Source organism: Trichoderma breve, chromosome 5 (assembly GCF_028502605.1).
Source record: "Trichoderma breve strain T069 chromosome 5, whole genome shotgun sequence".
NCBI lineage: Eukaryota > Fungi > Ascomycota > Sordariomycetes > Hypocreales > Hypocreaceae > Trichoderma > Trichoderma breve.
The window spans coordinates 2,654,445-2,675,350 of record NC_079236.1 but is presented as its reverse complement, the minus strand read 5'-3'; the positions used below and the strand labels follow the sequence as shown (position 1 = coordinate 2,675,350).

Genomic DNA, 20,906 nt, shown 5'->3' with positions numbered 1-20,906 from the left:
GCATTACTAAGGTAGGCTTTGTATATAGGTACCATAAACGACCGCAGTGATGCCATCTGATAATTGTCTTTGGAAAGGAAAGCAGAAGAAATGACGAATAAAGTGAAAAAAAAAAAATCCAAACGGGGAGATACAAGGATAAACAGAAAAATCTCGAGTCTATGCTTTGCTGAAATCCATCCTTCGCCCAGCCTGCAGGAAAATATTGTCGCTACCCAAAAAGAAGAAGAAAAATCGTTTCGAAACATGAATAACCCAGTCTTTTGATTTGCCCATATGGTGACCTAAAACTCCTCGCCTCAACGTTTATTTAAGCCATGGAAAGATTTTCTTGGTAGGCTCCAAGGCTCCACCACCAGACGAGGAACCCTCGACTTCAAGACTTCGCTGGTAAATCTCCTGTATCTCTCGTTAGCAACGATTATCAAATGCAAAGGGAAGATGCTGTATCGTACCTCTTCATCCGTCGTCATGTGACAACCCAAAATTAGCTCTCGAACATTGTCGTTCTTGGAAAGGTTTGGATACGGCGATCCCTGGCTCTTCATGAGGGGCAAAAGAACTTCGCCGAGGACCTCAAATTTTTTCCAGTTGATGCGGTCGCCATTGGGCCCAACAAAGGTTTTGCTGCCTTCCTCGGCAGACACCAGGTCACGACGGTGCAGGGGCATAAAGGGAATACGGGGCAAGGGGGAGTTTTCCCAGGCCAGTCGGTAGGCAAAGTGACTCTTCTGTGTGCCCATCAAGATAACCAATCTCGCGAATTTCTTGTGAGTCTCTGGCGAAACTAGAGCTTTTGTTTGAGCGAGACGGTGGATTGCGGTTCCATTGATTCCTGCCAGGACGGCCGCTAAGCCGTTGTAGTTGTTAAGCTGGCGCAGTTTGAGAGCAATATTCATAAATTTTTCCAGCACGAGAGCTCGATGCTTCGCCTTATCCCGGAGGAGAATCATGTTTGCAACCCACTTGGCGACGTGGTTGAAATGGTTAATCATGCGGTTTACGTTGTTCAAGCTCTTGCAGCTCTCTTTCTGACTGGCCGGTAGACTGACGTGACGGACAAAATCGCGGATGCGTATCGAAGAAAACATGATCCAGTCGATGCGAGTCAGCTCATCAGCAATATCGTCGTCCTTGATTTCGATAAAGATGCGGTAACGAAACTTGTTCATTGGTAGGTGATCTGTGGGGTCCAAGGTAGCAGCCTCTCTGTCGTAGTCCTCATATGAGTAAAGCTGTATCTGGCCGCCGCTTCCGACCACCCTGTTGAGGTTCTCCGAGCTCACAGACGGCCTCTCAAAGTTGTCTTCTTCAAACTGCAGGGCGGTCAGTCCAGCCGGAAGCTCACTCAGTTCTTTGGAGAGAATGTCGCTAGCCAGCTGGTCGTCGGCATCGTCGGCGTTGGCCCAGCCAGTATCGTCATCCTCGATGACGTGGAGAGTAAGGTTTCGGTGCATCTGCCTCGCGGCGATGCAGAAAATCGGCTCCGTGGAAAGATATCTGATGAACTCGTCCAAGTTTCGTCGCGTAGTTAGACGGGCAAAGTCGCCGGGATACAGCGACGCCCACTTGGCTACTGTCTCGATGATTCTGAGCTGAGTTGCCGTCTTGGTTAGATGGTGAACTGTCTTGTCATCTCTCACGCGATCCAGCCGCATCAGGATGGCAGAGAAGAGCTCTCCGGGCGCAGCAAACTTGCGATATAGGCAAAGAAAGACATCGAAGAAGTTGAGATCTGCCCTGGAAAGGGGCAACGCCAGGAGGCGATCTACAAGATCGTCGAAAGGCACGCCCGCCATCTTTTGCTGCTTCTCTACAACAACGTCATCGTTTCGCTGCAAGATGGGAATGTCGTCGGAATATCGACGTGAATCAGTGTCGGACTCGTCGACGTCGAGGAAGGAGTCGTTTGCGCGGCCGCCTAAGGGGGGCAATGTCAGCGTCGGACCCACAACAGCTGCCATCGAATGCTCAAGGGTGGTGGATGTTGCGGTAAGCTTCCCCGAGCTCCGTACTCCCGTATTTCGGTCTTCCGTAGTAGGTAATATTAATACTAACCTCGGTGTGGACTCCTGGACGCCTGCTTCTGGGCATGGCCATCTGCGACAGGAGTGCCGGTTGACGGAGCCGCAAAGCCGCGGAGCAGTGAAAAGTCGGAGCTGGCACGATTATGCCTTCCTTCGCTAATGGGTCTGCCGGCGCTGGGATCGGGGGCGTCGAGATTCGCGGCGGATTGCGCTCTCTTACGAGCAGCACCCATCTCGCCCGTCTCATCTAACATAACAATCATGTCAGCACAAGGCGCATCCTTGGTACCATCAATAGGGGTATTATCGCATTTCATACGTGGCAACATACCCCTTCTATGAGCCACGGCGGCCCTAAGAATGGCATGCAGACAGGTGCGATCTATTTCTGGGCTGGTCGAGGATATCTTAAAGTGGGCCAGGCAAGATCTGAAGAGGGTATGGTTGGCCAGCTCATCGGGATTGACCTGTCGTTCTTCCTCGGGTGCCTCGCATTTGGTCGCGACTAGCATGGCGGGCATGTTGGAGTTTGTCAAAGCAGCTACAGCAATACATGTTAGCTACAGTTGAACATTGGTACCACTGCACCATGTGATTGCGTCTCTCCCTCTGCCTCCCATCGACAGCAACACGTTGGATAGGCGCGGTAACGGGGCTGCTCATTAAACATACCCAAGGTCTGAGGAAGTTCGCGGATGGTGTCCTTGTTTGTAACATCGTAAAGCACCAAGGCAGCGTCGACACGGGGTACGATGTGGCCGTTGATCTGCTTCGGCCACTGGATGGGATGCGGTGTGTTCAACTCGAAGGAATCCAAGTCCAGCTCGAGAAGGGTAATCATATAAGCGGCGGAATCGACGACGATGCGAACACTAGACGCGGTAGATATGGGTGGGCGCGACAGGCCGAGGATTCGCTGAACAAATGTCGACTTGCCGACGCCTATGGCGCCAATGATGGCAATGTTGAAGCTCTCCATGGCGGAGGATTGCTGTGACTGGGAAATGCGACAACTGTCAGCATGGGAGCGGTCTCACAAAGGAAAAAATTAAGAATGTCTCATCAATGTAGGAGTAGCCAAGGTGAACTGGAGTGAACCCCTGGTTGGCTGCCCCGCGACACACTCCAAGCAGGGGTAGATGATTGAATAAAACTAATTGGGTGGAGACGGGGGCAGTTGTGGTAAGATGATGAGCGTGACTGAGGATTGGTCTGCCTGTCTGCAAAGTTGCATCAAACTCATGCACGCCATGACGCTCCAATTGCGTGGAAGCAGGAGCTTTGTCCCGTAATTGGATCTGGCAAGGGCAATCGATATCTTGGCTTTTCCCTTTCTTTTGTCCTTTTTTTCTTTATGCAGTTTCTTCATTCTCCACGCATAACCTACCCAAAATTGTGATGATCCAATTGTCAAAGATTCTCGACGAGGAGGCGGCCAGTGTTGTTTCTGTTGCCCCTCGTGATCATATCTACTCGTATTACTGCGAGGGGTCTCGGGCGAGAAGGGGATCTCCGCCAATGTCTCTGATTCGAACTCGATTGGCTTGTACGAATCGGGGACGACAGAGGCAGGGGAGTCGAGGCTGTCTAGGTGTTGGAAGAAGGGGTCGTCGACAATCGAGATGAAGGAATCGCGGTTGGGACTCGACGGACGGGGAACAAAGGCGGCGTTTGAGCTGGTGCGTGAAGGAAAGCTTTGATCAGTAGATGCTGCTGAAGCTCTGGACCAGGAGCCGGCACTGCTCGAGGTGCTGCTGAGGACTGAAAAGGCCGAAGGGCGTCGAGCTGTGGCCGCAGCAGTCGGGGTCTCGGAGCCGGAGCGCAAACGTTGGGACCCGGAGGAGCTGCTGTCTGTGGCCATGTAAGTAAGGTGCTGTTGTTGGGATGCACTCGGCTGGACCATTGTCGCAGTCTATCGACGCGACCACGGCGCGGAAACGGACATGAGTTACAAAAAGCAAGGAGGATGACGACGGCGACAATGACGATGCTAATAGTAGATGGAGAAGAGAGAGTATGTGTGTGTGTTTGTGTGGATGTGTCAAGAGTGAGAGACAGACTGTGTGAAGGAGGACAAGGGCAAGGGCGAGATGGAGCAGACACAACGAGGGAGCAGCACGGAGGGATAAGAATAAGAGGAGGTGGAAAGAGGGAGCTGGCGAGGCAAGGAATGGTCTGCAGATATGGAAATGGCCCGATGGTTGGAGGTGAGGAGGGCGGATGCGGATAAGGGAAGGGATTATTGGAGGCGGATAGATGCGAATCCATCCCATTGGGGCCACTAGCGAGTCGAGAGAGCTAAAGGGCACCACTTACCAAGCCCACACCGGGTAACCCGCGAGGATCGAAGCGAAATGGAGAGACGGCCGGGGAATTCAAGGTTCAAGGTTGGGGGAGAGGAGAGGAAAAAACGTGGCCGAGGAGGAGAGCGGATGGGATCTGGGAGCAGTAGGTACCTGGATGGGATGGGATGGGATTGGATTGTGCGGCGAAAGTATGTACTTGTACCTGGGCTGGTACGGGCAGTGAATCGAAGCGGCAGCACCCACGGAGTACCACTACCTAGAGCAGCAGGACTAACCGTGGTGGAGTACTCGTACTGTCGTTGGAGAATGAAGTACCCGAGCTGTACAAGTACGAGTACATGTACTGATCAAAGGCTGAGCGGGCAATCCTCAAGGTCCCCCAATTGCCCGAGCACAGCACAGCACAGCACAGCACAGCACAGGTGAGATGGATGAACAGGCACACAAACCAAACAGACACGACACGACACGCAACGCACAAAAAGCACAGGCGGTGCGACAGCCCTCGTCCATGCTCTGGACCTGAACCTGAACCTGCCAGCCTTTCTGAAAGCTGCCACGGCTAGGCGGCTTCGGTGCTAGTGTGCCGCTGGCAGCTGGCTAGCTCTATCGGCGTGAAAACGGGGCAGGGTTCGTGCTATTGAATGGGGACTAACGATGGGATTCATTTGATCCATTCTGCAGCTGTGACGCCTATTATTAGACTGTGACGGTGTTGATGCTACCTGTACCTACTGGTAATACTACTACGGAGCACAGATTTAAGGCACTAGGTAGGTACTAAGGTAGAGTCAATGCTATTGGGCAAGATATCAAAGCTGGTGTCACAACGCCATTGAAGAGTGTATATCTAGGCATATACATACATACATCCAATTGATCCGTTATCTCAACGAGAGCAAAGGATGGAATGCAATGGAATGGAGCATCTAAACAACAGGCAAAAAGCAAATGGCAAAAGGACCCAGCTTAGCGGCCAGCAAACTAAGGTTCTGACCACTCGCTGGGCCTCTTGGCTCGCCTCCATAAAATGGCACAATCCAAACCAAATTGCCATGCCAAAGAGGGGGTCCCTACAGTACATAATACACACGACGATAGCACTGAATCCTGTGATCAATACTCGGATTATTTCCGGGGCAGGGCTCATCCTGTACATACTGTACAGTACAGCATGAAGAATCAATACTAATGTACGATGGTAGCTTTGCATCTACATGGAGTAAAGTCGCTCTGGACCGGTGAGTGCTGAGAACAACCAGGCGATCCGCAAAGAGCAAGCATCAGCAGCAGGGGCCGTATGTTTGCACCTGTTGGACTAGTTGAGGGGCATGCAGGCAGGATAACAAGACAGGAACTGATTGCACGATTAGGCGGTACTCGTACAGTAATAGTTTCCACAAAGCATCAAGGCCCTGCAGCGGTACGAGCACAAGCACATGCGAGACGGTGGGGGGAGCTCGCCGACCTCCATGGCGGAATAAGGCCCTTTCCCCTGCTCTCTCCACGCTTGGCACATGTGAAGCTTGGGGGTTGATGCTGATGCTTGAGGTTGTGTGGCAACACGGCATTGCAGCAGCACACGCACAGCCTCCGCTTCTGGGGGCAAAGCTGATATCAATCCTGGCCTTGTCCATGTAAGATGGTCTATCAACTCTGTCCAGTAGAATATTCATCAATTGGACCTCGGCAGACCAGGAAAACAGCAACTTCCATGTATCCTGAAGCACACATCAAAGCATCAAATCCCATGCTATCCCCCATCCCACGCACCCCCAAAAACACCAGAATAAGTACTAGGTGCCAACCGCCCAACGTGGCACAAGCACACCGATAGATGGATCAAAACGTTCTTGGCCGTCCTTCCCACCCCCCGCCTCAACCGCGTTTCTTGGCCCCCAATTCCGAATCACAAAACCCTCGCTCGTCCCGCCCCTTCAAACAAAGACGCCACAACGCACTGGCAAATGCTGTCAACCCATCTTTCACTTGAACCTTTTTTTTTTTCGAGCCGCGCCATGTGCCAGGGCTTTGTGCTTCCCGCGCTGCCCAATTGCAGGCCGAGCCGACGCTCGCCATGCGACGGCTAAAGCCTCACCCACGTTTTTCTCGTTTTTTTCTTCTTTTTCCCTTTTCTTCATTGGTAAATATTCCTATTTCGTATAAGACAAATTCGCTCACTCGGCGGACTTTACTGTACATACATCCATACCGAGTACCTAGCAGCATCTTGCATCTGCAGGCTGCCTACTAAACCTAGTACGAGTTACTACTGCTGTCTGCATTGCTTTATCCTATCCAATTGGGCCTCGCCTTTGCATCTCGTGCTTTTTCTTCTTCTCCCATGTTGTCTCTTTTGTCCTTTTCTACTCCGTAGACCTGTCTAGATCTCACCACTTTTTGATTTTCTTCCTGCTTGGCCTTTTCTCCCAGCCATGCCCAGAACCTCCGGCACGAGCTGCCTAACAAGTGCCCTTGTATCACTAATCTTCCATCCACGTCCATTTGCTCATCTCGAATCGACGGTGATGCCAGCCCAGAAACCCACAATAATGTCAGCTTTCTTCAGACTCCATTCCCAAGCCCAGCATGCCGGGCCTGCCCTCCGTCACTTCCCCGTCTATCGGCGGTCCCAAGGCGGCAAGGTTCATGATCAAGCGCCCGCCAACACGTGGGATTCTAGGGAACCCCTTCAGTGGACCCAGGAGCGATGTTTCCCACGGTTCGTTGCGGATTGATTGACGGAATCGCGCCAGGGGTCCATCCATGGTCGTACTGAGAAATGAAGAAACATGTCTGATGCATGGGACGACTCTGGCTTGACCGTTGTCCTGAGGAGGAAGAGGGGGTGAATACGGTTGGTTCAATACCTTGGCCATTCATCCACCTAACCTACCTGGAGTAGCACTACTTGCGATTGAAGTAGGTAGTACCGTGCATACGAGCAGTCGACGTTGATACTGTCGTCATCGTCCCCATTGTCCTTTCACGGTATACGAGTACACATAACGACCTCTCAGACCGGTAAACGCGAATGGCGAATGTCACAAAATCATCTTGGCGGCACGGAAGTTGGGATCGGCAATGGAAAAAAAGTCCCCGTTTGCTGACCAAACGGACAGTTCGGGGGTCAGACCTATGATTTTTGATCTCGGGCCCGGAATGACGGCTAAGGGTCTGCCGCTTTTTAGGCTCTGACAGGCTTGATGGATACCGGTTTCTTGGTGTAGTGAAACCTCGTGGCCATTCGAACTTAAAACGCACAGTGAGGTACTGTTGATACGCCGTACCTGTGAGCTGATACCGGGCTCTCAATGTCGGCGAACCAAGTTCGGAGTATTTCCCCACGGGTCATTGTATCTTTCACACTTTTTACTTGTAGGCACACTCCAATGTCACCTAAGAGAGTGGATTGGATCAAGTACCGGCGAATTCTGCTGTACAAGGGCCGCGGCTTTCAGGGAAACCCTTACCCGGTAGTCACGCGATCTCGCGATATTTCACTGTATGGAGTACATATGAGACCTTCATAGGTAGTCGACAGCATGCCGACCAGCGGTGTCATTTGTCAAGCCCTGCCATGGCATTTTAGTTATATAGATCCTTGAATGGTGATTGGGCATGCTAATTGCCATCGTAAAAAATAGCGTGCTCCTCACCAGGTTCCCGGTTCCATCGATACGAAGTTATGTGCCGGAAGTTTTATGAGCATCATCTTGTAAATTAAAATGTGATCTGAATATGAAACGGACCCGGCTCTCGCTCATAACTACTGCATTACAACCCTGGAAAACTCAATATTGAGAACTGATGGCTTGAGAGTTGATTTCATATATCCTGGCCAAGGCCCAGTGCATTCACACCTCAAACACCATATGACGCTGTTGGAATCGCTTATACCGGGACTCTAGGCCACATTGAGATTCATGAGATTGCCGGCACAGTGACGTTCTGTTTCGAGGCGTCAACAACAATCAATACGCCCGGCTTCTAAATTAAACACTGCTTTCATTTCGCTGTTGCCGATAAATGACGTCAAATCACCCAGTTTGGTGGGCTGATGGATATCCATTAATTATATGGGTATTCAGGGGCCGATGCAGCCGACTGGCTTTGATGTGCCGTGTACTCGTATGGCCTCTAGATCCCAATTGACCCTGCTTCAATGGCAGTCGCACGTGGATCGATTCATTGTAAGCACTGCTGTCGGCTAGAAACGTTGTCGTCGTGTACCAATGTCATCCAGGCATGTCATAGACATTGACTTTGGGAAGAGCCAGACTCGTTGATATACTCTACTACTACTTCGCAGAAACACTTCTACACAGAATCCCCGATCAACGAGAGCTCATATCCTAAACGAGCTGAATCCATTCATTGTAAGACAATCGTACATTTTCACATGCCCGGATCTTCCGCTCATTGCTCAGCTCAGCCAGCATCTCGTGGCAAAAAAAAAATACTGTGGCACCAATGGAACCTCTGCTGTCGGCAGGATCTTGCATCGTTATGCCCGCGCAGATCCACCCTCACATTAGTGGATATTTGGTGGGCGAGATTCGGTAGATGGGATCTACCTACAAGAGGCAAAATTCAGTCAAACACTTCAGCCTGTACTTTCTGTACGGTATCGTCGATGCGTCACATGTGTCCCGTCTGCTGAAGGATTGAAATCGCGCTCTGCCCAACGGCAGCTGAACTGACTCGAGTGGTGTTTCGATAATTGAAGCCGCGATGACAGCTGAAAAATAGCGAGGAGTGACTAGGAGCAGCTGCTCCGTGTTGTGAATCGCCTTAACTTACCGAGGTTGCTGAAATGTCTCTGCTCTGGTAGCTGTGGGTTGGCCTCCATCCCAACGTGCTCCTCATTCAAGCAGACAGACATGTAGTGACACCTCCTCCAGATGCTCTCAAGTAGCTCTCCTAGCTTTCCATCATGAAATACATGACAACTTCCGCAGCTCAAGCAAAGAACAGCTCAACAAGCCGTCTCTGGGAAGAAAGAGAGCCATCCCCCGCTTGCTGAAATGCCAAACCCCGCCAGATGTATTCCCAGATGATCAAATCACACACCAGCAATCTCATCTCATCTTAGTCGACACACACAAGAAAACGGCTGGTGGCAGCAGGGCGGAGCCTGAACGGTAACATCGTCTCTTGCAAGCTGCGTCTCTACCAACCCTGTTGCGCCGGGGCTTCTCCACCTCCCGCGTACACAACATGTCTGGAACTTGGGGGATGCTACCTGAACGGAACGCCCTGTTGGGAGCCGCGCAGGAGGGATTCCGAGGAAGAGGGGGGATGCATTTGCCACTCTTGTTTTGTTTCACCTAAACTGGTCCGTCTCGGGCGCTGAAGAGAAGAAGCCCCCTTGCTTTGATAGTTGCGGATGGAGAAGAATAGTAGCTGGACTACGATAGGTTGTTTGAGGGGAGATCCAAGGTGTTTCCCCCCCTCAGATGGCCTAGATCTACCAAGCATGGCATTGGCCTCACTTTAGGGCCGTCTTACCCCAACCTCAACTCAAACTCGCGGGTGCACGCGCACCTTTGACACGGCACTCGAGCGGCCGAATGATTGGACACCGAAGCGGCCTAAATTAAAGCAAGAAAAACGGTGGACTAAAATGCTGGGGTAAGAAAAGTAAAAAATGAGGAAAAGAAGAAAAGGGAAATACTCAATGCCGATCTCTGATCTATTCCGCGTACTGTAGAGACATCCAACGGCTTTTCTTTTTGATAGACTGCCATCGGAGCGTCGTATTGCATCTGCCCTTTTTTTGTATTTTCGCCGCGACATGCTGCTCGCTTATTCGTGACTGCGGACCCTTTTTCGCTGTGACTCTGTGAGAAAGCTGTGATGGATTGTAAAGAAGCGCGACTTTTCTGGCGTTGTTGCTTTTCCAACAGCCGCTATCATATGCAAACAATCCTCACAAGACCAAGATCCTACATGAAAACATCAAACTAGAACAAACAAATCAGCGTAAACAAGCAATCAAAAAACAAGGAAAAAGACACAGCAGAGAAAAAAGGCCCCTGCACCCGTCAAGTGACCGCAAGCCACCTCCGCAAATTCGCTCGTCCTGTCCTGTCCTTGCTCTAACTTGTACATACATGCTGTAAGCCCGTCAACCTTACCTTACAGGTTGTTCCCCATTTCCCGCTCGCCCGCCAATTGGACGACCGACACCCCCCCTTGGCATCATGACACAGGCGCTGCATCTGCTAACCTGACTTATGTACTGGGTGAGCCGATTTGCCAGAAGGCCGAAAGCCTGCCCAATCGTGCATGATGGGCTGGAGTTTTTCGCTGCCTTGGTTCGGAACGCCCGTCTTGCGACGTTCCTCGTGATCGCGTGCCTTTTTGTGGGCAGACGAAGCATCAGAGACGGGTTTTATTTCTCTCGCTCGCTCGCTTGTTCTCCCTCTTTTCAATCCTTTTTCTCCCTGTTTTGCTAGACAGTGAATTGAAAAGGCGATTTATCTTGCTCTTGTTTTTGCCTTTGCTTTTTTTTGGGTTGTTGCTTGTTCGCATCGTATACCCGCATCTGGCTTCCCCAGACAATCTGATCCGATCCTGGTGCCGAGGAAATAGCTTCAGTTCTTCGGCTTCCTACACTTTCCATCCGTATTCTGCTCCTCCGGGCCCGCCCAATCCCCCATCGTTCTTCATTTTCTCGGCTGCAATAACTTCCCAAGGGGTCGCGAGCAAGGAGCTTCTGAAAAACCTGTGTCAGTCAAGGTGGTTTATAAAACCGAGTATGTGTGTCTCCAATTTTGGAACCCGCCCCGTTGCTACCATAACACCACACCACACGCCCGGCATTTATATTTAGTGCTCGCCCATTCCACTCCTCCTACTCTAGATTTACCCTTTCCATTCCCCTGTTGCTAATCGTTTCCCTCCTCCTCTTCTCTTTACATAGGCTTTCTCGTCCCTGCAGTTCCTGGAACTTAGCTTCTTGTACGGGCTTGCTCTTATACGAAATCCCTGGCTTGGGAGAGTAAGCTTACTCGCGAGAATTCATCCTTGCGTTTTGCCCGAGTAGTTACTGTATTGCCACAAAACTCTCTTACCGAACGGTTTAAAATCCATACCCAAAACGTTTTGTTAAATGCGGCTCCAGCAGCTGCATATACATACGAGTAGCAGCAATACCGGTGCTGCTCAAACCTCTCGCCAAAAACCACCACACACCAACGCGCCCTTCGCCATGTTCTACGAGACTCTTTACGTTCATGATGCCAAAATGGCAGCTCACCAGCCCATGCCGCACAGAGTTGCCGCAAAGTCCTCCTCACGCAACAATCACGCCTCGAAGCCGCAGTCGCAGCGTCTCAAGGCACTCGACGCAGATGACTTGACCAGGAGGCTGTACGTCGTGCTGGCTGAGCAAAAGGCCCAAGCCGAGAGGAAGAAGCGCGCGAGGGCAGCCGTCGAGGCTGAACGACAAGCAAACGCCGCCGCCGTGGCACGGAATGCCAACGTCTTGCACCCCGGCCAGCACGGGATCCCATTGGGGCCAACGGTTGCGTCTACGCAGATACAGAAGAGGGAGGCCACGGCGGCCAAATCACATGTCAGAAATGCTGCACCTCGAGACTCAAACGAATATCCGCCCAAGGCAGAGAAGCTGCACAAGGCCGGCATGAAAAATTCTACCTCGTCATCTAGCAATAGGAATTCGGAGGATGCGCCGCCGCCATCAAACTACCGTCACGTCCCGCAGGTTGCTGCTTCGCAGTTTGCCCGCACCACAACCACCGAGACGGTGACGGAGAAGCATCTCGTCCACAAGCTGTCTAGGCAGGCCGTCAAGTTTCACATGCAAGGCCCCAATGCAATGGTGGCGACCGACCTTCCGCCGTCCGAGCAGAGCAAGGCACTCCGAAGGGTGCAGAGCATGAGAGAAAGGCAGTATGAGCGGAACCAATTCCAGCACACCCACTCACTCGCCGCCACGGCCGAGGTAGACGAGAGACCCGCGTCCACCGCTCCTCACACATTCCAAGAATATCTCAAATCTAAAAGTCTAGACCCCCTTGACGAAACGAACAAGGAAACGCGGAGGAGAAGTATGGGTGCTCTCATCGGCATGATGATGCCGGCGGATGCCGAAACCGCGGAGAGGTCCATGTCTTCGCTGGACAATCAGTCTGACACCGTGCCGGTCAACCCCGACGAGCACCGCGTGGATTGGACTCAAAGCGATGAAGCCGCAATTCTGCTGCAACAGAGGCAGCAGCAGCAACAACCACCACCACCACAACAACCTCAACCTCAACAGCAGCCGCAAAAGAGCGCAGCCGGCAACGGCGTTTTGCGCAAAGCCGAATCAAAATGGGCCCTGCGGACAAAGCTCGGGAGTTTCAGCAAGAAAGGCGACAAGCTCTCCTCGCCGACCGAGGAGAAAGACACCGAGCCCCTCACCGAGACACCAAAGTCTCCCACGACGAAGACAGGAGGGCTCTTTGCGCGATTCAAGCGTTAGCCAAATGCCAAATAACGAATTATGCCCGACATGATGGGGGCGAACCAACACGTACCTTGGATGATCTGATGGGATGATCTAACGATGAGGATGATATAATGCATAATATAGGGAAAGGGGGAATTTATACATCGATTTTTAGGAGGGATGATGAGCCATTGTGAGAGAGGAGGTAGGGGAAGCGAGCCAGTATATGCTGCAGCAAAGTCTTGTCGTGAACCATTATTATACCCCAAAAGCCATAGAGGCCGTCTAGGCCTATAGTCGTCAAGTTTTCTTTCTTTCTTCGTATCTTCGCTCTCCCTCTCCAGTAGCTTATCCGTGACGCCTATCTTCAGCAAGTAGACGCTCGATGAGGGCCGTGTCTTGTTCAGCAACTTGTCGCTGCACAAACGCAGCAGCGTTGTTCTGCTCGCTCGTCTCGTTCATGATGTGCAGTATCAGCTCAGTGTACTCTCGGATCGCCTCGCCGTCTTCGCCACTCGCTTTCCGTGCCCTTCGCAGAGCTGCCTTTCCGTTCTTGATGCCAATATCGTGGTTCCATGTGCCCTTGCCGGTGTTGGCCGGAAGGCCCTTCATGAGTGAGGCAGGTATAGCCTTGGTGGCGGCATCTGGGGCTTCCACAGGAGGCTGAGTCGCGGCGTGGATCTCGAGGAGCTGGTTTGGGAGGTTGGGATACTTGTTGAAGAGGAGCTGGAGCTTGTCCGAAGTCGCGAGGGCGCTGAAGGGGTTTGTTGGATCGATGGGACCCGGCGGAGGCAGGTTTGCGCTTGCTGCTTGCGGCTTGCTTGAGGCTAGGCCTGTCGGTTTGGGCTCTTCTTTCGGAGGGTCTGGCGGATGGTTTTGTTGGTGGGTTTTGCTACATGGGACGGAGCAGCTGGAACAATAGTTAGTATTAGATCATAGGTATCTGTCGCCATCATCACCATTTGTTTCTTTGTCTTTTGCGACATGGCCACCATGGCTGAGAGGTGTGAAACGTACTAAGGAAGACGGCATCGCGAGCATTTGTATTTGCCAGGGTTGATTTCGCAGACGCCGCACAGCAGTGCGTTTGTCTTTTGTGTGGATTGCTCCTGGGATGTTGCCATCTCGCTACTATTGCCCTGGTGATGCTGATTTGCGACTGCTCTCGCGTCAGACACGTGCGTCTGCTGGTCGTTGAAGCTATTCCCGCCAGCAGCAGCAGCCTTGTTTGAGGGAGCAGGAGAAGTAGAGGCCTTGTCAGCCTCGCCGCGAGCCTCTGACGCCATTGCTTTGGATTGACGAGTTGTTGCAGCAGGGTTAATTTTTTTTTTTTCTTCTTTGACAAGCGCGTCGTTTGCGCAGAGTGAGAACGTCGAAATTTAGCGCCCCGCCAACCCGAACTTTTTTTTTTTTCAAGCTTCAAGGTTCTTTTTCGCAAGCCAAGCCTTTCTCATTGGATGTCGAAAGTCTCAAAGTACTGCACTCGCACGGCACAGACTTCAGATGATTACTGTACTGTACTTTGTACGACTACAGGGGGATCCTGGCTCGAAAGAACATGTTCACCAGGGCGAAAATTCTGGTGGCCGTGCACCCTGGAAGTGAATGCAAGTCAGACAGCATGCGAGCAATGCCATTGGTGCAGTTGCGTCATGACAGACGGCGCTGAATCTTGCTAGCTGCTGGCAGTTCTGCAAATGAGCGTCTTCAGGCTGCCCCTTTTCGGAGCATTGAGCTAATACGACCTGTACATGGAAATACATGTCGACATGTTGACATGAACTGCCATGTGGCGATAGCGAGTTCAAGTTTTGCTGCTTTGTGCTCGTTCTCAATTGGCCGCGGGATGGAGACGAGACGGCATGGGTTCGTTCTACATACTTGCACTTGTTGCAAGCGTGCATTTTACCATTACGATGGTCCGCATTGTTCATCAATGCGAGCTTGCTTAGATGGACGCCACTTGGACGCCTCTGGCCAAACACCTCAATGCTAGGCACAAAGTCTGTGGTAGCCGGGCTCCAAGGGAAGAACTGAGACGAATCGTGATTGCTCTGGTGTTACCCATCATGTCTTGCCATGATTGTCACTTTGCGCATCTGGACCGACAGCCATGTCGTCTGGCTTGACTCGTAGCGATAGCCCGTAGGGCTACAATGCCGCGCCAAGGGATTAAGCTCCAGCTGGCAAGTCTTTAGACCTGGATATTCTGGAGATGTACTCTTGGTAGCCTCAATAGCCTCGACTTGACGGCACAGTGCAGAGGAGCGGGGGCGGCCTGTCCAAGACGCCACCGAATCACCACATGACGGCCATTGAGTGCCTTCGCAAACAAATGTCATTGCCGCGTGGACATTGCCCGGAGAGAGCGTGCGTTGCCCCAGAGGCTGATGCAAATCATGCAACCGGCATTGCTTATCCCCCATCCTTTTCAATATCTGGGGAAGCTCGGCAGAAGACTTTTGACATGTTCATACCGCCCGTTCTTTCGGCTCAATGCTGAGAGATACTGTGCCAATGGGAGAAGCTGTCGAGGGCAATTGGAGCTGCGGCCGCAAATTGGAGCTTCGTAGCAGCCCGGCTATTATGCATAGCTGCAAGAGTCTCCATCCCCTGCTGCAAAAGGCGTCGCGTGACGCCGTTTCAGCTGCTCGTATGGTACGAGTACCTTGGTCTCTTGGAGCTCTCACCGGCCGAAGGCTTGCAACGCGCTTGATGGTGGCCGAAGCGAATGAGAGGTGCCCGCCGCTATGCCATGCTAGCCCGTCAAGCTTTGGAGCGGAGAGACAGAGGCTAAGGTAGCTAGCAATTAGCATCTTGGACGACGCCAATCTCGATGCCTGCCAGCCAAGAGGCAGTTGGAGCAGGCCAGGTGACTTGGGATAACTCAAGGCGGGGTTCTGGAACCAGGCGAATTGCGGGGTGGCGATCCCTCGATGTCTGGTCGAAAACTGGGGTTCCATCACCTCTTGTCATCTTCTCTCGTGTCTTGTCTGCATCTCTCTGCATGCGGCACGGCGCCAGTAGGTACTTGGTATGGTGCTTCGTAAAGCGTAAAATGCCAGTGGTTGGAGAGAGAGAGGACGAGGCAGAGCTGTCCGCAACCAGCAACGGCCAATTCCGACAGCCAAAGCTCGGTGCCCAAGGAAACAGAAAACACTCCCTCCTATTCTCTTCTCCTCTCTTCTCTCTCGTTCCTGCTCCTCTTCGCTTCTCCACGTCCCCATCATATGTGGACTTCGTTCTCCGTACCGTATCCAACTCAAAACCCGGCTTGACTGACGGTGGCTGCTGAGCTAAGGTGGCGAGGCTTACAGGGCCCCGCGATGGTTGACTTGATTGTCTGCACCAAGTCTAGGCCACCTTTAAGCGCTCTTGTGCCGTCGCCGTGGTGCCCAAGATTTCCTGATGGCGTCTCGCCAGCGTGAAGATGATCGTCGATGGATATTTCAGGTTGGATTTAGTTTTGGGCCTTGGCTGTTAGGGCACAATTCCAGCCGCACCTCCAAAGTTTCTGCCCGACCCTCCAGAGGGAAGTTGGGAAGGTCGAGTGCCGGGATCAACCTGTAGGGTCGGGTACTAATTCATACAGTACGGAGTACAAGTACGGGACTCTACAAGTACGACTAAGCGGCCAGGATCCTCTCGCCGGTCCAAGAGCACGCAGGCACGGGCAGACCAGGCACGAGATGTACCTGCGGGTACTGGTGCTATTCCCACTAATGCAGGTCGCTGGCAGGGGCCGGAAAATCACCAGGTTGGCTCTCCGGCAACTGTTGCAAGAACTGATACCTGTGCTGTGTCCATGTCAGGGTATTGATGAAATTGATATGCGTGAGAGCGAGATGTACTAAAGCCAAATATATATCAGGTATAAATCAGCAGAAGAGATGGCTATCTTGTGCTAATAAATACCTATCCGTTATTTGGCAGGATTGCCTTGTTTTGTACGTTGTCGGCACCTTGTCGACCAATATCAAGCAGGAGGATGCAGGAGCCGAGACAGGGACCTCATGGACTGCATGTGCCATGCTCCAACCAAGTGGGAGTGGCAGGGAGAGATGCAGAACAGAGACGGGAGAAGTTGCGCAAACAATGTGCGAATACTCTCGTACGTCGTTGTGAGTCAATGGCGCTGGCATGTCGGGATTGGAAATAGTCACAACAGTCGATCAATCGTACGAGTGCCGCGCCGATTATCTTCAGTATAAGGTTATCCTGCTTTTAGTCTTTTAGCTCTGGTTTGGATGCTATCAGGCTATCGTCGTTCCTAGTGCACGCTTTCTGTATTACATGAGTTCTCTGGTTGGCAGCATCTTTAAATGTCAGATCCGATAGACCATTTCATTCAATTGCATCCGTATGGACAGTTTCTGGCAGGGGGCAGAAAAACTCCGCTCTTCGATTATCCAATTATCATAGGGGTAAACCACCGACTCCGTAATGGTGAAATGCAGCAAATTGCTGTTAAAAAAATTTCTTACCCAAGCTGGCACCGAGGATTACACATGCTCCGTACCTTGTCGTGTCTGTCTTGGCTCTGCACCCTCAGAGAAAACCCCCGTCTGTTCCTGGGGCGAGGTTTAGGTAGTAGCCAGCCATGACTTAAAATAACCGCAAGGCGAGAGTCGCATTGCCCTAATAGGCTATAGTGGCAGCTTCAGGTTACCTAGATGCTACTGCTTGTCCCCATCAGCAGTCGGGGATGCCGGCGTCAGGCGGGCGGCATCGGTGATGCGAACTAGGATCGATCATGGCCAAAGCAGCAGCTCGCAGAGACAACCTGAAAAGGGCATTCCGAAAACAAAAAGACGAGAGCTTCTGTGAAGTACGCAGAAGAGCACATCGCCACCCTTGCGCTGATATACGAAATGTACGTGGAGATGTTGGTTAAATGTCGATCTTGCAACGCCATATGTACATGTAGCTGGTCCCGTGCTCATGCAATGGGCGAATCGACTTACATGTACTTACATCCGATGCGGTGATACAATCGCCATGGCCCTCTTTTTTCTTTCCCATGCGCATACTCCCCACTTTGCACCAGCATCCAAAACCTGAGCCAGGGGAGCCTTGGCCGCAGAAGCTTGCAATATTGGCATCAGATGGAGCCTGAGTACTCCATACAGACGAGAAGCGAGAGTTACGGGCAAGCGACTTGTAACAGGTACGAGTACGATGCGTGTCTGTATGGAGCATCGGCGTTTAGATTCCTGGTAGGTAAATTGACATGCAGCACGAATCTCACAAGCGAAGGAAAAATAGAAGGACGACGCCTTGCGCATGCGAGAACACGATGGATATTACATATCAACCAGCTTTCGGCATGGAATCACAGGCTCTGGTGGTGTCACGTTGTGCAGGTGTCCATCAGAGCTATGCTCGGCACTTGAATCCTCTCCAAAAGCCGGACACAAAACCAAAAGGAAGTGAAAAACACTCGTTGTTCTCTTGTCTATGTAACAGGTTGGATCACATCACACCACATGCACGACATCCCGCAGCTCGTCTCACTGTGAGATGCAAACTAACGCCTGGGCACTCCCCTTTCTCCCCAATTCAATGCAGCGCCCATTCAGCTTTTGTGCAGGCCCGGTTCCACGGCCACCTCGGGCCGCCACCTGGTCCAACCCACATCGACTGCCCTAGGCCCCATCGTCATCTCAAGAGGGCCTTGGCTGGGCAGCATGAGGTGCCGGAATGCTGCGAGGGGAAAAGAGCCTGAGCAGTGCCGAAGTTCTCGATTGGCGTGTGAGCCTTGCTTCGCCCGTCTGCTTGGCCTCAATGGTTCACTTGGTGGCCTCTCTTCTTTGCTCCTCTCTGGTCTTCGCTTGCTGGCACCACCTCCATCATCCGACAAAAGAGCTGCGGGTGCTTTGTGCCAGAGCCTTCCAACCCCATGATGAATCCACCACCCATCCATCCACTTCACTTCCCCCCTGTTAGCTCTCTCCGACTCGCTTCTTTCTGTACCAGAGGTGTTAGCGCTGCAAGACTCACGACGGAGAGGGGTGAATGCAAAAGGCAGAGGGCAGAGGAAAAGGTGGGAAAAGCATAATTGCGGCGCCAGCTCCTCGTTGCAAGCCTCTTGCGGACGCCATCGTCGGCCGTCGTCGAGCTTCTCCATGTTGTGAGACGACTTCTGCAATTACATGCTTCCCCTCTCTTGGTCTCTTGGGAGCATCTCCACTTCTCCCAGCGACGGCCAGCCTATCCGGATCGCCTAGCCCGGTATCTGCTTTTAGTTCACACGGTATGGCCAAGTACTCCGTGGGCACTGTTGGAGTTTCTGGAGTCTGTGCCTCTGAAATTAACCTCCAGCTTGTGGTAGCGGTATACGTCTCGACACAGAGCTGAGAGGAGCCGGACAACTTTGCGTCTTTGTACATGTCAAGTGGCCCTGGTACAGCCAAGTACCAGCCTGCTTTATGCTCTCAATCTCTTTCTACCCTTCTCTTTCTCTTTGCTGCTCCCAGGCTTGCGTTCTTTGTATAAGACAATGAAGAGCCCGAACAAGCAGCATCTGCTCGACATTCTTGCAAGAGTTCGGAGTTCAATAGGTAATAAATACCTACCTAAGGTATACGAGTAGAACCTAGTCATGGCATAGCATGGCAAAACTTTCACACAACCCATGCAGCCCACCCCATCAAATCTCATCAAATTCTTGCTCCTGGCTCCCTGCATCTGCCGCAATCCAATTCCCCTTGTGCAGCAATTGCTACGGTACCTGGCAGTTCGTACTTGTTCCAGCGCGTGCCCCGTGCGTTTGGCGGCATCCAGGGGCCCCCCCTTAGCGCTCAAGCCCCCAGTGGCCGCTATGCAGCAGCGCTCTGCAGTGCTGCGACCCTCCTCTCCCCAAACGGTCAAGACGGTCTCTAGCAGAAGTTAGACCTGCAGAGGTACTTCGGGGTACTCCGGACCCCATAAAGTTACAGCGGCCGTCCTCGTCCACGCCACCGACTGCTGGGGGAACTTCGTCTCTCCACCGGTTGAAAACGTCGACGCTTGCGCCGGCTTCTGTCGCGAAGCTCTTGACCTTCCCCCACCTGCTCTACTGTACAAACCGCGACGCCTTCAGAGCTCAAGTGACTTGGACTTTTTTACCTTTTGCCGCATCCTGAAACTTGTTCCCTTTCAACCCTTTCAACCATCTCGTCCCCCCCAAAACTCGACCCGCCACGAGAATCGCCATCCCCTCGATTGCTCGTTCGTGCTCGTGCTCGATCCTTTGTCTCCCGCCTGCAGAGGAGCTCACAAAGTACAGTCAAGACAGACAGCTTTGCGCTGGCGTCGTGCGTTGTCAGCCGTCGCTGCGCTTGGATTGGCGAGTCCCGGGGCCTCTAGCAGGAGAATCATGGGCCTCGACTGGCACAAGGCGCTTCTCCAGCTCTAGCAACGCAACACCATTGCCTCCCCTTCATCTGCCGTTCGCTCGCCATTTCCAGCGGCTGCGGATGCGTGCAAGGCCGGAGCACATCTCACATCTCGCCTGGTTCCCTCCTTACAGCCACAACCACAATCCCTGCCTCCCATCGTCTCACGCTCTTGTCTCTTCAAGGTTCTCTCTTGTCTTGTCTCGTCTCTCTTTCGGGTTCTGTTCTGGTTTAGACGCGCCGGCTTAGAAGTTGCTATACCCTCGGATATTGTCCCTCTTCCTCCCGCTTCCTCGCCTTCTTTTTAATCAATCGACCGCCCAACCGTCACTGCGGCACCCAACCAGAACCACCAACTGCCGCGACACCACCGACGCACGGCAGTCTTTCGCCACCAGAAAACCCTTCATCGGCCTGTCGCGTCCCATCCAGTCGATCTCGTCCTCGTCACCTCTTTTTTCCACCTTTTAGAGCTTCTTTTTTTCCATTTGATTCCCCACATAGACCGTACCTGACTTTGTTACTGGTGAGTGGAATCTCCTTTGAGCCTCAGCTGGCATCGAACCAGTCCCAACGCCCCCCGCAACTCTACGCACCTGCGGCAACCTAAGCGGCTGCAAAGAAACTTCGTCGCTCAGATCGGAACCGTCCATGAGGCGAACGACCCCGTCATTGCGCGCGCCTCTCTTTTTTGCATCTGCTGGGCTGCCCGAATTACATCATTCGCCGAGATTCG

The 20,906-nt window shown here is 52.4% G+C and overlaps 3 protein-coding genes across 3 annotated transcripts; 1 reads left to right on the top strand and 2 right to left on the bottom strand.

Annotated features, from left to right (window-relative positions):
- Positions 1–306: 306 nt before the first annotated feature.
- On the bottom strand, positions 307–3,930 carry T069G_08464 (rasGEF domain-containing protein; the record flags this gene model as incomplete). The annotated part of the gene is made up of 6 exons (XM_056175674.1): positions 307–399; positions 456–1,921; positions 2,059–2,274; positions 2,359–2,568; positions 2,700–3,059; positions 3,510–3,930. The coding sequence occupies 6 exons, from the start codon at positions 3,928–3,930 to the stop codon at positions 307–309; spliced, it is 2,766 nt and encodes a 921-aa protein (XP_056026623.1).
- A 7,619-nt stretch (positions 3,931–11,549) lies between these two features.
- T069G_08463 (uncharacterized protein) lies at positions 11,550–12,827 on the top strand (the record flags this gene model as incomplete). The annotated part of the gene is made up of 1 exon (XM_056175673.1): positions 11,550–12,827. The coding sequence occupies one exon, from the start codon at positions 11,550–11,552 to the stop codon at positions 12,825–12,827; it is 1,278 nt and encodes a 425-aa protein (XP_056026622.1).
- A 315-nt stretch (positions 12,828–13,142) lies between these two features.
- T069G_08462 (HIT zinc finger domain-containing protein) lies at positions 13,143–14,080 on the bottom strand (the record flags this gene model as incomplete). Its single annotated transcript, XM_056175672.1, has 2 exons — positions 13,143–13,704; positions 13,812–14,080. The coding sequence occupies 2 exons, from the start codon at positions 14,078–14,080 to the stop codon at positions 13,143–13,145; spliced, it is 831 nt and encodes a 276-aa protein (XP_056026621.1).
- Between the last annotated feature and the right edge of the window lie 6,826 nt (positions 14,081–20,906).